The sequence below is a fragment of the Sorex fumeus genome, unplaced genomic scaffold (assembly GCF_029834395.1).
Source record: "Sorex fumeus unplaced genomic scaffold, SorFum_2.1 ptg000063l, whole genome shotgun sequence".
NCBI classification, from domain to species: domain Eukaryota; kingdom Metazoa; phylum Chordata; class Mammalia; order Eulipotyphla; family Soricidae; genus Sorex; species Sorex fumeus.
The window spans coordinates 566,363-578,998 of NW_026606120.1; the positions used below are offsets into that span (position 1 = coordinate 566,363).

The following is a 12,636-nucleotide window of genomic DNA, read 5'->3' on the forward strand; positions in this document are numbered from 1 at the left end:
ATATTAGAAGTCAGGATGCAGAATTCCAGGCCAGCTGCAGGGATGGCTTCCTGGGAGGAGAGCAGCAGGAACCCCTGGGAGGAGAGGTTCCAAACCAGGGACAAAGCCCCATGCAATGTGTATCAAAATATCATCAGCTACACCAAGCTCTCCTTCTTGGCAACCTCCATAGTTGGGGCGGGCAGATTGAGAGGGAAGGGTTGGGGCAGCTTGGAAAAAAGTATATAACTTGGCAGAGGAAAAGGGGTCCTTGCCTCTTGGGCCCACATCTGCACAAGATGTATACTTTTTTTAGGGTACATTGCTGCATTCTGTGGAAATGGCCTGAAATTCCTGCTTGGAATGTTTACTTTCATTTTCTTCCACTCTGGAGAAGCCCGTGTTCTCTCTTGAACATGTGTCTTTATCTGTTTCTCTCCTTTATCTACTTCCCTTCCCTTTTTTACTTTCCAAATAAATGTGTTATTATTTATTTGTCTATTTGTCTCTTGAGACTCTTCTCTGTGAACAAAAGGCAATAGACCTAAAAAGCCTGGTTAAGATTTTGGATTGAATTTCCTTTCCTTCAAAGAGAAATTAATCTTTCCAGACTGGGTTCCATGGCTTCCTAGAAAGATGTTGCCAGGGATCATTTTCCACATCAGGCAGAACAAGTGGAAGAAAGGTACAATTTGATGACTACTTTCCAGGACTGGTGAGATGTATGTGAACTTTCATCAGTCCTAGATTACCCTTGGCCCTTCTCTGGTGACTGAGGTGGGTAGAGAGGGAATCAATATATTACCATGCACATACTCTCTCCACCACATTCATCTATTGTCTACCCATCTCCCTTCCCCAAGAACTCCAACAAACCTCCCTCTCAATCTGCCCACCCCAACTTAGTTGTGTGGATCAGTTCTCCCAATTGTGTTGTTTTTGGTCCTCTGTGCCTACCTTACTATAAGTTCCATTTATGAAAGAAATAATTCTGTATCTATCCCTTTCTTTCTAACTGACTCTATTCAGCATGATCTCCTATAGTTTCAGTTAAGTAATTGTTGGAGCCTTACCAGAGTCATGAGGAAGGTCCAGGGACACTGCCTTGCAAACAAGGTCTTGTGATAGCTGCAAACAGCTAGGAACTTTGAGCGAACTGGGTAGCGGTCAGCATGTCCCAATCAGCTGCTCCATGTTATAGATTAACTGTGTTATGCTTGGATGAAAGTTAAACAAATACCTTTGGGCTATTGTGTAAGCTTGCATAGATTTTGATGTAGAATGTATGGGAAGTGGAATGTAAAGATTTACAAGGTGGTCTGATTTCCTTCGGTAGGAACATTGCGCATTATTAGGCTACAAGATGATATGTGCTTTAAGAGGTTTCAATTTCCTGTATTTTTATCTTATGTACTCTGAAGGATGCTAGATATTTTGATCGTTAATCCAATAAAAGGAGGCTGAAAAAGCTGATCAGTGCTAAATGACCTGAGCGAGCCTTAGCCCTCCATGCTTCAACATTCCACATGTTTTGCTTCAACATTTCACAAGTCTTGCTTGTCTCTGTGCCACTACTGATCGCTCAATCGAGAACTAACAGATAATGGGAAATTGCATATTTATATCCTTCTCAGTAGTGCATAGTATTCTATTTTGTATATATATATATATATATATATATATATATATACCACAACTTCTTTATTCATTCATCTGTAATTGGGTATTTAGGTTATTCCCAAATACCCAATTTGGGTTGATATTATTCTAAGTGCTGCTCTGAATACTGAGTGTGCATATACTCTTTTGAATTAATGTTTCTGTTTTTGAGATAAATTCTAAGATGTGATACAACCGAGTAATATGGAAGTTCTATTCCTCTATTTTGAAGATATCTTCGTATTACTTTCCATAAAGTTTGAACCAGAACAACAGTGGATGAGGGTTGGTATTTCTCATCATATTTCCATCAATACTAATTGTTTCCAGATTTTTGATATGTGCCATTCTCGCAGGTATGCTTGTGAGATGATATCTCAATGTTGTTTTGATCTACATTTCTCTAATCATGAATGATGATGAATGCTTTTGCAAATGCCTCTTGGTCATCTGTATGTCTTCTTTGGAAAAATAATCATCTCCTAACCCCATTTATGAATGGGATTGATTGTTGTTGTTGTTGATATTTATGTGTGTATTATAGATCTTTGATATTAGCCCTTTATCTGATGTGCTGTGTGACTATTTTTTTTCCATTACATAGGGTGTCTTTATGCACAAACAAGAGTTTCAGTTTGAATCTTCTAAATTATTTAAGGGCTCAAAATGAAAAAATCTTTTTGCATACTGAAATTCATTTTTTTAAATAACTAAGTCTATAGTTAGACATATTTTGTGTATTTGTATGCATGATATAAGGTATTGTTTATATACCAAGACTATATGATTTCCAATACTAACTCCACAAGAAAACTATTATTACATCCACATTATGAATGAAAAGAATATGACTCAGAAATATCTTTATTCAGTTTCAAATACCTCAATAGTTTGCTTTATCAAAAAGTTGAAAATACTATCTCTATAGAAAGTCAACTTCCAGATTTTAATTTAGTTTTTTTTTTCCATAAAAGTCTGATGTACTAAATTTTACATACTTCAGTTTAACTACATTTCAATCTTACCTCTCTATGGCACATACAGAAACAAACTAATGTATTTTATTTTTGTTCTGTTATACTGTTCAAGTTGCAATATCTGGTGCAGTAGTTGCATGACATAATTAATGAGGCAATGTACTAAAACAATTTCATAGAACAAAATGACTCCATGTGAAATTACATACTCTCTTGTGAGTGAGGTCCTGGAGAGACCAGGAAAAGCAAAGAGTGCTACTGATACATTTCCTCTCCTTGTTTCCATTTGAGAGTGAATACAGAGAGGACTCCAAACCCCTAATTTCTAATACATTCTCTAAATTTCATGGCCTCTCCTAAGGTTCTCTCATTCAAAAGGGGAAGAAATAGGGGCTAGAGAAGCTCAGTGCTTTTCTTAACCCTAGGGCACACAAGAATACTTCGGGGTTCAGTGAATCATCCTTTTTTAGACTTATCTGCTTAGAAATATACAGGAGCCTTATTAATTCTATATTAAAATACGCCTTAATAGCACAGGAGAGTCTCTATGGATCTATCAGAGCTTAATATGGGCAGACAAAACAAATTCCACCTACATTTAAAAGACTCTAAATATGCCTGTGATTTCTATTCCATTCCTTACTATTGTTATTAACCTATGTAAGAAAAATATTTGGGTTTCTCAAAAAATGTATTATTGTCTCATTAAAATACATTACCAAGAAATTTCCATTTCTCCCCCTTGACAGGAGAATTGTTATCTTTTCTATCTCTGCTATCATTCTTCATGAATTTAATTTTTGGAGAAAAAATTTGCATTTAAAAGCAGCATTTAAAATTTTTTAGATTAAAAATTCTCCCAACTCATTTCTCTGTTATGCTTTAATTAAATTAATTATTTGTTATTCAAGGATAGAATTCACACTCAAGGTAAGTACTCTGCTTGTAAGACACATCCCTAATATTGTCATAACTTTTGAGAGTTAAAGTGTTAGCTTATTTCTTAGTTTTTTTAAAATTCTGCTGTTATGAAAAGAAATAAAAGTGAAAATAGACATATTACTATCACTGATGCCTGAATTAAGAGGGGTAGGTGTTGAGAACACAAGGAAGAGAAAATTAACCTTAGCTATGATAAAAGAGAATTGTCTATATTCAATTGTTTCTGTGTTACTGGATGTGAAACAATAAAATTATCTAGCAAGGAGATAAGTTGCACTATAGCATAAAGGGACATAATCCTATTCATCCTTGAGATTAAAGACAGAATAAGATTTCTATGAAAATAATTAAAATGATGATTTATTGCTTTCTAGGAAATACTGTATCAGGCACAATGGATAAGAATACTGGGTAGATTCCCCCAAAGCTCTCTATAGTATACAACAACTAAAAATTAAGACAATTCAGCATTTTGGGTAAAAGTTATAAGGTTTTTGCACTTCTTCAGGAGATACAGCACCCTATGTTTCAAGAAGAGATGAGAAGACAGAAGAATACATGAAAGAAAAGAAATATGATTATCTGGGTTAGAAAATTGTGATAGGTCATCTAGCATCATCCATTCTTCTCTTCTTGTAGAAGGGCAGTGTACCTGCAATAAGAGAGTTATGAGACTGATGGTGCAAAGAGCTCCATTGTCACTTTTAAGCCATTTTTAAATTCTCATCTATCCACATTTGAGTCAACAAACCTCTTCTTACTTTTAAACCATAATTCTGTTCAAACCCTTCCCACTCCTCTGACTCTCTTTCTTCTCTGTGTATGTACTTTATGCAACTCAAGTTCTGATATTCTGGAGGAATCCTCCCAAGATCTACTATTGTGAGTCTACTAGAGCTACAGACACTGGTGATGTAGAAGCCATGCGGTACTATTGACAGAACAAGGGGCCACGCGTATGGAAAGAATGCACTCTATCCATTTGAGTTACATTCATGACCAAAATTCTTACAAATATTCTTTTTTTTTCTCTTTCCTTTTGGGTCACACCTGGCAATGCACAGATGTTACTCCTGGCTCATACACTCAGGAACTACTCCTGGAGGTTCTCTGGGTACCATATGGGATGCTGAGAATAGAACCCAGGTTGGTCACTGTGCTATTGCTCCAGCTCCTCTTCCAAATATTCTTACAAATATGAATCCTCACAAAATGAATTCTTACCTTCATTTATAGGGTGCATCTCATAAAGGTCCTTGAGGTCTAGAGGCACTACCTGAGCGCCGACCTCGGATGATGAAGATGGTGCCTGCCATGATGCCCACAAGGCCCACACTTAGCCCCAGGGCGCAGATCACATTCTCTGTCACCTCTGACATTGGAGCTGGAACCTCCAATTCTATAAAAAGAAAGTTGTGGGAGTCAGAATACAACGTGCTGGCTCATGTCTTTAGGTGTGGAATGGGACAAGAGGGCAGGCATTAATTCCAGACAGACTCAGGGTACAAGATTTTGGCAAGAAAGAATGATATGATTTGAAATCCTTGATGTGTTTAAAACAATCCTCGAATCTTAAAATTTATAGGGTAAAGTCAGTATTTGTTAGAGAAAAAAGCAGATGCCAAAATGGGTAGAACTCACACATACCCCAGTGTTTCAGAAGCGGCTTGTCCAGGCCCCAGTGTTCCACCTTGCAGTCATAAACATCATCCTCAGAAGGGATCAAGATGAGGTAACTTATCTTGAGGAAGGAGTGATCATCTTTGTTAAGGAAGCTAGTTTCAGAAACACCCTCTTTAACTGACTGTCCATTGCGCAACCATGTAATGTTGATCACAGGAGGGAAGATGTTGTCCACAAGACACATGAGGACGTTGGCCTCACCTGGCATCGCATGAGACTTGGGAAGGACAGTCACTTCAGGAACATCTATGGAAAGGAAAAAGGATTTTTATGAATTTCAAATAGTTCTATTATGAGGTTCTTGGTTTGAGGCTCCTCGTGTTCCTGGAGCGAGCAGATGCCATTGGGCTACACTAGAATGCAATAGGGACAAATGGAGATGCTACTGGTGCCCACTTGAGCAAATCAAAGATAAATGGGATGACAAGTGATACAAGTGATGAGGTTCTTATTGTGTCCTGGTTCGGGGGCCCACTATTTCCATGACTGTGAATGAGGTATTTTCCTCCTTCTAACTGGGAAACAATGAACAACGCATGTACTTTTTTCTCCATGTCTTATGTAGGTTTGTGTGTTATGGATATAAAACTTCCTTTAAGGATCCAAGGATTGCTTAATGGGAGTAAGAATCCTTTATCACATGGAAGTGTATTATTTTGAGATGGGAAGAAATGAAGGTTCAGTAATTACCGTGAGTAAATCTGGGGACTCATTAGCAAAGGAAAAAATTTTTTAGAGTAATACTGTGGGGAAAAGGGAGTAGGAGCTAATTCTAAACAGTGATTTGCTTAAGGAAAGCAGTATTTGGTGATATACATACCATTGGTGGCTGTAGTACCATTGAGACGTTTTATCATGACATTTAGGTTATGCTTTATTGTAGCTATACTTGCCAGACCACCCTGAGGGTCAAAACCTCCAAATTGACTAAATTCAGGCTTCCTCCAGATAGTTTCTTTCTTGTCCTGGTCCACATAGAACTCCTCGTCTCCATCAAATTCAAAGGTGTACTGGCCAGAGGAACCATAACTCTCATAGAATACTGAACCATAGACACCAACGTGGTCAGCTGATGAGGATGGGAAGAAACAAGAAGTGGAAAACATAGATAAAATTATTAAAATAAATCCAAGGACAGAGCGACTGTCATTTTTCCGCTCAATGCTAAAGTGATGCTTTGCATAGGTAAACTCTGGGATTTATCTCCAGCACTATCTCCCCAGTCATCCATAGTCGGGGAATCAAAGAAGTGGATTCAAATAACTTCTTTCATCCTTAGAAGTGTTCCATCTAAATACCATTTATCTTTCCATCACAGGTGTCCTAAGAAGGCACAATTTCACAGATTTTCTCACTGTTATTCCTTGCATAACCTGTTCATTGCCTAGAATATGATAAAATTATGCTAATGATATAATTGCTTTTGAAATTAAAAGTAAGTAAGTAAAGGCCCTCCCGTTGATCATCGATTTGCTCGAGCGGGCCCAGTAACGTCTCCATTGGAGACTTTGTTGTTACTGTGTCTGGCATATCGAATACGTCACGGGGAGCTTGCCAGGCTCTGCCGTGTGGGCGAGATACTCTCGGTAGCTTGCCGGGTTCTCCGAGAGGGGAGGAGGAATCAAACTCGGGTTGGCCATGTTGGCTGCGTGCAAGGCAAACGCCCTACCGCAGTGCTATCGCTCTGCCCGCCGTCGTGCGCTTTTGAAATTATACTTCCTTATTCAGAAAAAATGTGGAATGAACAAATAATCATGATTTCAACTTTTTCCCCCAGAGAACTGTTTTGCTTCCCTCTGACTCATAACTTTTCTTTCTCAATTCTTTCATAAATTAATAACACATACATGATTATTCCTCTCTCCTTTGGACTTAGAAACAATATTTTCTATTTCCTTCCTTCCTTCCTTCCTTCCTTCCTTCCTTCCTTCCTTCCTTCCTTCCTTCTTTCCTGTTTTTAATCAAGAAACGAACAAAGGATCTTATTACTTTAAATTTCCTTTAGCTTCTATACAAAATAAGAAATAACATCACAAGGACTGTGACAATAACATAGGTAAAGGTAAAGGTAAAGGCCCTCCCGTTGATCGTCGATTTGCTCGAGCGGGCCCAGTAACGTCTCCATTGGAGACTTTGTTGTTACTGTGTCTGGCATATCCAATACTCTCGGTAGCTTGCCGGGCTCTCCGAGAGGGACGGAGGAATCGAACTCGGGTCGACCATGTTGGCCGCTTGTAAGGCGAACGCCCTACCCGCTGTACTATAAAAAGCAAATAAATGTGGAATTGGGGGGGAGAGAGAGAGTGAGAGAGAGAAATTCCTAGACTATCATTCAAATCCTGCACTCTGTACAGTTCCCTAAAGCACTGCTAGGTGTGGCATCTCAGTACAGACCCAGGTGTGGGCACAAATTTGAATGTGTTCCTTGAGCAGTGCAGGACATAGCTCTTGAGCAGAGTCAGGGGGTTCAGTCTTTGAAGGTGTGGCCATTCCTTCCTCCTCCCTCAAAAGTAAATGATTGTTTTTAAATCTCTTCTTTGAACTTATTTTTCCTTCCTTCCTTCCTTCCTTCCTTCCTTCCTTCCTTCCTTCCTTCCTTCCTTCCTTCCTTCCTCCTTCCCTCCTTCCCTCCCTCCCTTCCTCCCTCCCTCCCTCCCTCCCTCCCTCCCTCTTTCTCTCTTTCTCTCTCTCTCTCTGTCTCTCTCTGTCTCTGTCTCTCTCTGTCTCTTTCTGTCTCTGTCTCTCTCTCTCTCTCTCTCTCTCTCTCTCTCTCTCTCTCTCTGTCTCTCTCTCTGGCAGATCCTGGTACTGCTCAGTGCTTACTCCTGCTTTGTACTAGGCACCATTCCTGGGTGAGCTGGGAGACTGAACACAGGTCAGCAACAAGGCAAGCTGCCCTGCCAGCTGTGTTATCTCTCTAGCCTCTAGTCTGTGCTTTGGTAACAATGGAGAGAACATCCTGATTACTTATCAAAGTAAATGTGAAAACATTATTAGACTTTGGATTTCTTTTATTTTCACCACTTTTATTTTTCTAGTAGGTTGATACTTTCCTTTTTCTGATGTTGCACTTATATTCCTGGGGTGTTCAAGGTGAATTCTGATACTTTTCCGTAAGTGAAACAATGCTTATTGAGGACATCAAAGGCAGCCAGTGTGGTATGATTCCACTCAGTCTAAGTGGAAAATGTGTTGATACATAGGAGACTTTCACCATTTCCTCTTTCTTGTTATTCTAATTTATTGAGCACCAATGAGGTGTAAGACATGGTGAAAAAAAAAAGGAGTAAAATACCAATAAGATTCATCTGTGCTATCCATCTAATTCAAGAAACTTATTCAATGTAGGGAGTGTTAGAAAAGTAAGTACAAATACAGTGCCCTATGTTAATGAGGCATATGTGGTGATATAACATTTATGAAGCCATATCTATAGTCTAATAGTCTAGTGCAAAAACCTATCCATTCTTACTCCTCAGTCTTTGAAGGGATCTGTTTTTATTTTCCTTGTAAACAATTGTATTTTAGGATCCTTGACATCTTTAATACATTCTTGAAGCTTTCACTTACCAACTTTTTAGCTACTCTTTCATTAAACATGTTTCTGACCACCATATAACCTCTACCAAAAAGCCTGCACCCCAATGTCCTGATCTCCTACTTTGCGTAGTTCGTTACCAGATTCACTCTCTTCCTTACCCACCATGATTTCCTTAGTCAGTAACTTGAAAGGCCCACCAAAATCTTTATTATATTTATAATGTATCTTCTTGACACAATTTTTAAAACATGGATACAAGCAACAATTCTTTTCATCCTATAATTGTCCCGAGCTCGCACCTAGTCAGAAATGTTACACTACTCAATTAACTGGAATAGATTTGTCATTTTAGTGTTAGTCTCAACCATTGTTTTATAATGTTCAGTATAGGCAATATCCTTGCGGTTTCTGCACCATATTCCATCCACCAGGAATCTGAGCAAAAACTATGGAATGAATAGCATTATTTTTAATATTTGAATCCACAAAAGATCTTACTGACTACCAAAATATGGCACATTCAGTGTAAATTGCTACTCTTGAGGATCACAAAGATTCTGGGGAAAATGGCAGGCATGGAGGTAGCAGAAGATATAAATAGTAAAATCAGCAATGATAAGAGTGAATTATGACTTTTGATTGTTTATCTCTGTGGTTCTTAAAGACTTCTTCCACCATAGAAGTATAAAAAGTCATACTTCATAACCATGTGGGTATAAAGATTCATGATATATTAAAAATTAAAATATCTTTAGGTGGGGCTGGAGCAATAGCACAGCGGGTAGGGCGTTTGCCATGCAGGCAGCCGACCTAGGTTCGATTCCCAGCATCCCATATGGTCCCCCGAGCACCGCCAGGAGTAATTCCTGAGTGCATGAACCAGGAGTAACTCCTGTGCATCGCCAGGTATGACCCAAAAAGCAAAAAACTAAAAAATAAAATATCTTTAGGGGAAGAGATAAAGCAGGTAAGACACTTGTCTTGCATGCTATTGACCTGGGTTTGATCCCTGACACCTCATATAGTACTCTGAGTCCTGCTAGGAGTGATCCTTGAACTCAGAACCACAAGTCAGCCTTCAGCACTTTTGGGTGTGGCCAAGTGTGGCCTACAAAACAAAATGAAACCAAATTACAATATTTTCTTCTAAGCTAAAAATTTTTCTTCTATTAAAAAAATTGAGGCATTTTGTGGTTCCTATAAGCACCACAGTCCCTCAGCACTGTGTGCTTAATTTGTATACTGGGGGATTATCAAGCATTAGAATGGGGGCCATCATGGTTACTAAAGTTGTGAAGGGCATTGTAAATTCATTTCACTTTCCTAAAGATACTAAGCTTTTCTGTTTTGGTTTTTATAAACTTATCTTGGTATCTGTACAAAGGAAAAAGTATCAGAGAAGAATAGTGGCAGGAAAGGAGGGTACAGGATTGTATGAAGAGAGAGTTGAAAGATTTGATCTTTCCCAAGTTTATAGGGGATCAAAAAATGAATCAATTTTTTATTCTTGTTACAGAACTTCCTAGGATGGTTTAAGACATAAATTAAACTGACAATTTTAGAAAAACATTTTAATTCATGAAGGTTTTCATCATAAAGTTCTAAATTCTAAAATAAAAATTGAAGTGTTTATATTTGTAAAAAAGCCTATTTTAGCAATAATTTCGAATAATAATCATTGAAATATGCTAAAATATATATACATAACTATTTTAGATATTTGTGATGTGATACATATGAGACAACTGAGACCAAGGACCATGACTAGTTCAAAGGCATTCAGGTGACTCCCTTTGTCATTTCATATCTATACAGTACACATAATTATTGAAAATATTTACCCAAAGATCATTCTATAAGAAAAATATGTAAAAAGTTTGTTTCAGAAGTTGGTCAGAGAAATTTGGAAGCACTAGTTCATGAAATTTAACAACAAATCTTCATTCATTTATGTAAACATCACTATTGCTTGAGGGAAATCAGGGAAAAATGCACAGACAGCTCCAAGGTGTATTCACTACCTCCAACATCAAAAACAGGAAAAAGTCCGTAGTGAATTCTGTAAAAGCCCAGGTAGCAAAGAGAGTGGGTTAGAATTCTGGTTTTCTGAAAGGCTATCCTTAATTTTTAGATTGCCTTAAAATTGAGAATCTTTTTGAAGAATATTTACTAGTTCTCTACCAGTCTTTTTCCCTTTCCAACTTCCTGCTTTTCAACTGTAGTACCCTTCACCCTCAGGTGTGTACTCACCCTTAATGTCTTGGCTTCCACAGGGGCTCAAAATGGTGGCCAGAAAGAGGACCCCCGGGATCAAAGCTCTCCTTAGAATCATTCTCTTCTTTAAAGAGGTCCAAGTAGTTGCTCTAATGAATTATATATATATATATATATATATGAAGAGCAATGGTGAGGACTAAACTGAAAGAAAATTCAAGATACTTAAACCCAAGCCTCTCCAATCAGGTTCTGGCCAATAGGAAAAATCCTCTGCGATGACATCTCAGTTGCCAGTTGAAGACTGTGTACAAAGAGACCTGAAATGATTGGGAAATCCCCTGGTCTCCTTTAAGTTCTAGATACTTAGAGTGGGTCTCAGGCAATTTTCTATGAAAGAAAGGGCTGTTATATCAGAATTTCCTTATAAGTGTGTATATGTGCTGGGGACAGAGGGGTGGGAATTTCTGAGTAGCTTCATATAAAATAATGTCGACACTATTATACTCCTTCAAGTTTTTCTGGTTCACAACCTTCAAGAATGCTCCCCTTTAGTAGTCCTCTTTTCTTGAAGTCTCTATACTCCATTTTCCCTGGCTTCCATATGTCAGTTGCTTTTCTCTTGCCTCTATATTGTACATTTAATTCTTTAAATTTTGAATTACTGCTCACCAAGGGGTACCTCTGCTGTCTGTAACCAGGGTAGCTTTGCCTTGTCTTTTATAAATATTGGTGAGCAGTTACTTTACTCTCAAAAGCTTCAATATGTGCACTCAGGTCAACAAAAGAACTTATAATATCATGTAATTCTGTTTATTCAGTTACTGATTTAATGATCCAAATCTGGTTCAGATGAATTTACATTCCTTATCATCGTTCTTCTTTTTTGTTGCTATTGTTGTTTTGGGTCATATACAGCAGTCTCAGGGCTTACCTCTGGTTCTGTGCTCAGACATCATTCTGATGGAACTTCAGGGACCATTAGGGGTCCAAGGATGGAACCAAAGTTGACAAAAACTTACCTGATGCACTAATTCTCTGGCCACTAGCCCTCTTTACCATGAAAGAAAATTTGGAAACATTGGTTACATTAAAGTAAGTTATGGCTTATTTAATTACCCTATGGTTTTATTTTTTAACAAAAAATTTTGGCAAATATCGGAGGTGATTTGGAGAAATTGCTATAAAAATATATTTTCTTCCTCACAAACATACTAGATATTTTTATATTCTCTATCCTGGCACATTAAAGCGAAGGGCAGTTATCACAGGAGACATTTGTTTGAATACAATTTTTTCTGTGTAGTATGGAAGTCACAAGTTAGTAGTGGATAAGTCACCCTGTTCCTGTGGGTTTCTTAGCACTCTGCCTTACCTCCAGGTAACAAACTGATTGTAAAGAAGAGTGAGACAAAAAAAAACCCTGAGCATTTGGGAATAATTAACCAGACTTTGATATTTCCAGGAGTTGGCCCGTGGCACAAATTCAGAAAGGTATAGAATGTGAGAATATGAGACACTGTGGGAAGAGAGGGGTGAGGAAAAGATTTTTCCATGAGCTGAACACCTAACAATCTCCAGGGCAAGGGTTGTGCCAACCAGCCAGTGTGGAAGAAATATAAATCCTTATCTAGTAAACCT

The 12,636-nt window shown here is 38.1% G+C and overlaps 1 protein-coding gene across 2 annotated transcripts in view; it reads right to left on the bottom strand.

Annotated features, from left to right (window-relative positions):
- Positions 1 to 11,161, bottom strand: part of LOC130035302 (HLA class II histocompatibility antigen, DQ alpha 1 chain-like) — a 76,892-nt gene extending 65,731 nt beyond the window's left edge. Inside the window, exons 1-5 of one of the 2 annotated variants that reach the window (XM_056126914.1) lie at positions 11,032 to 11,161; positions 6,061 to 6,309; positions 5,205 to 5,486; positions 4,782 to 4,956; positions 2,535 to 4,209 (exon numbers count right to left, since the gene is read on the bottom strand). In XM_056126914.1, coding sequence (XP_055982889.1) covers positions 4,802 to 4,956; positions 5,205 to 5,486; positions 6,061 to 6,309; positions 11,032 to 11,113 — 768 coding nt within the window. In that variant the 5' untranslated portion in view covers positions 11,114 to 11,161 and the 3' untranslated portion in view covers positions 2,535 to 4,209; positions 4,782 to 4,801. Of the gene's footprint in view, positions 1 to 2,534; positions 4,210 to 4,781; positions 4,957 to 5,204; positions 5,487 to 6,060; positions 6,310 to 11,031 lie in introns of those variants that run through there. The other variant, XM_056126915.1, reaches the window with a different exon arrangement.
- Positions 11,162 to 12,636: the final 1,475 nt, after the last annotated feature.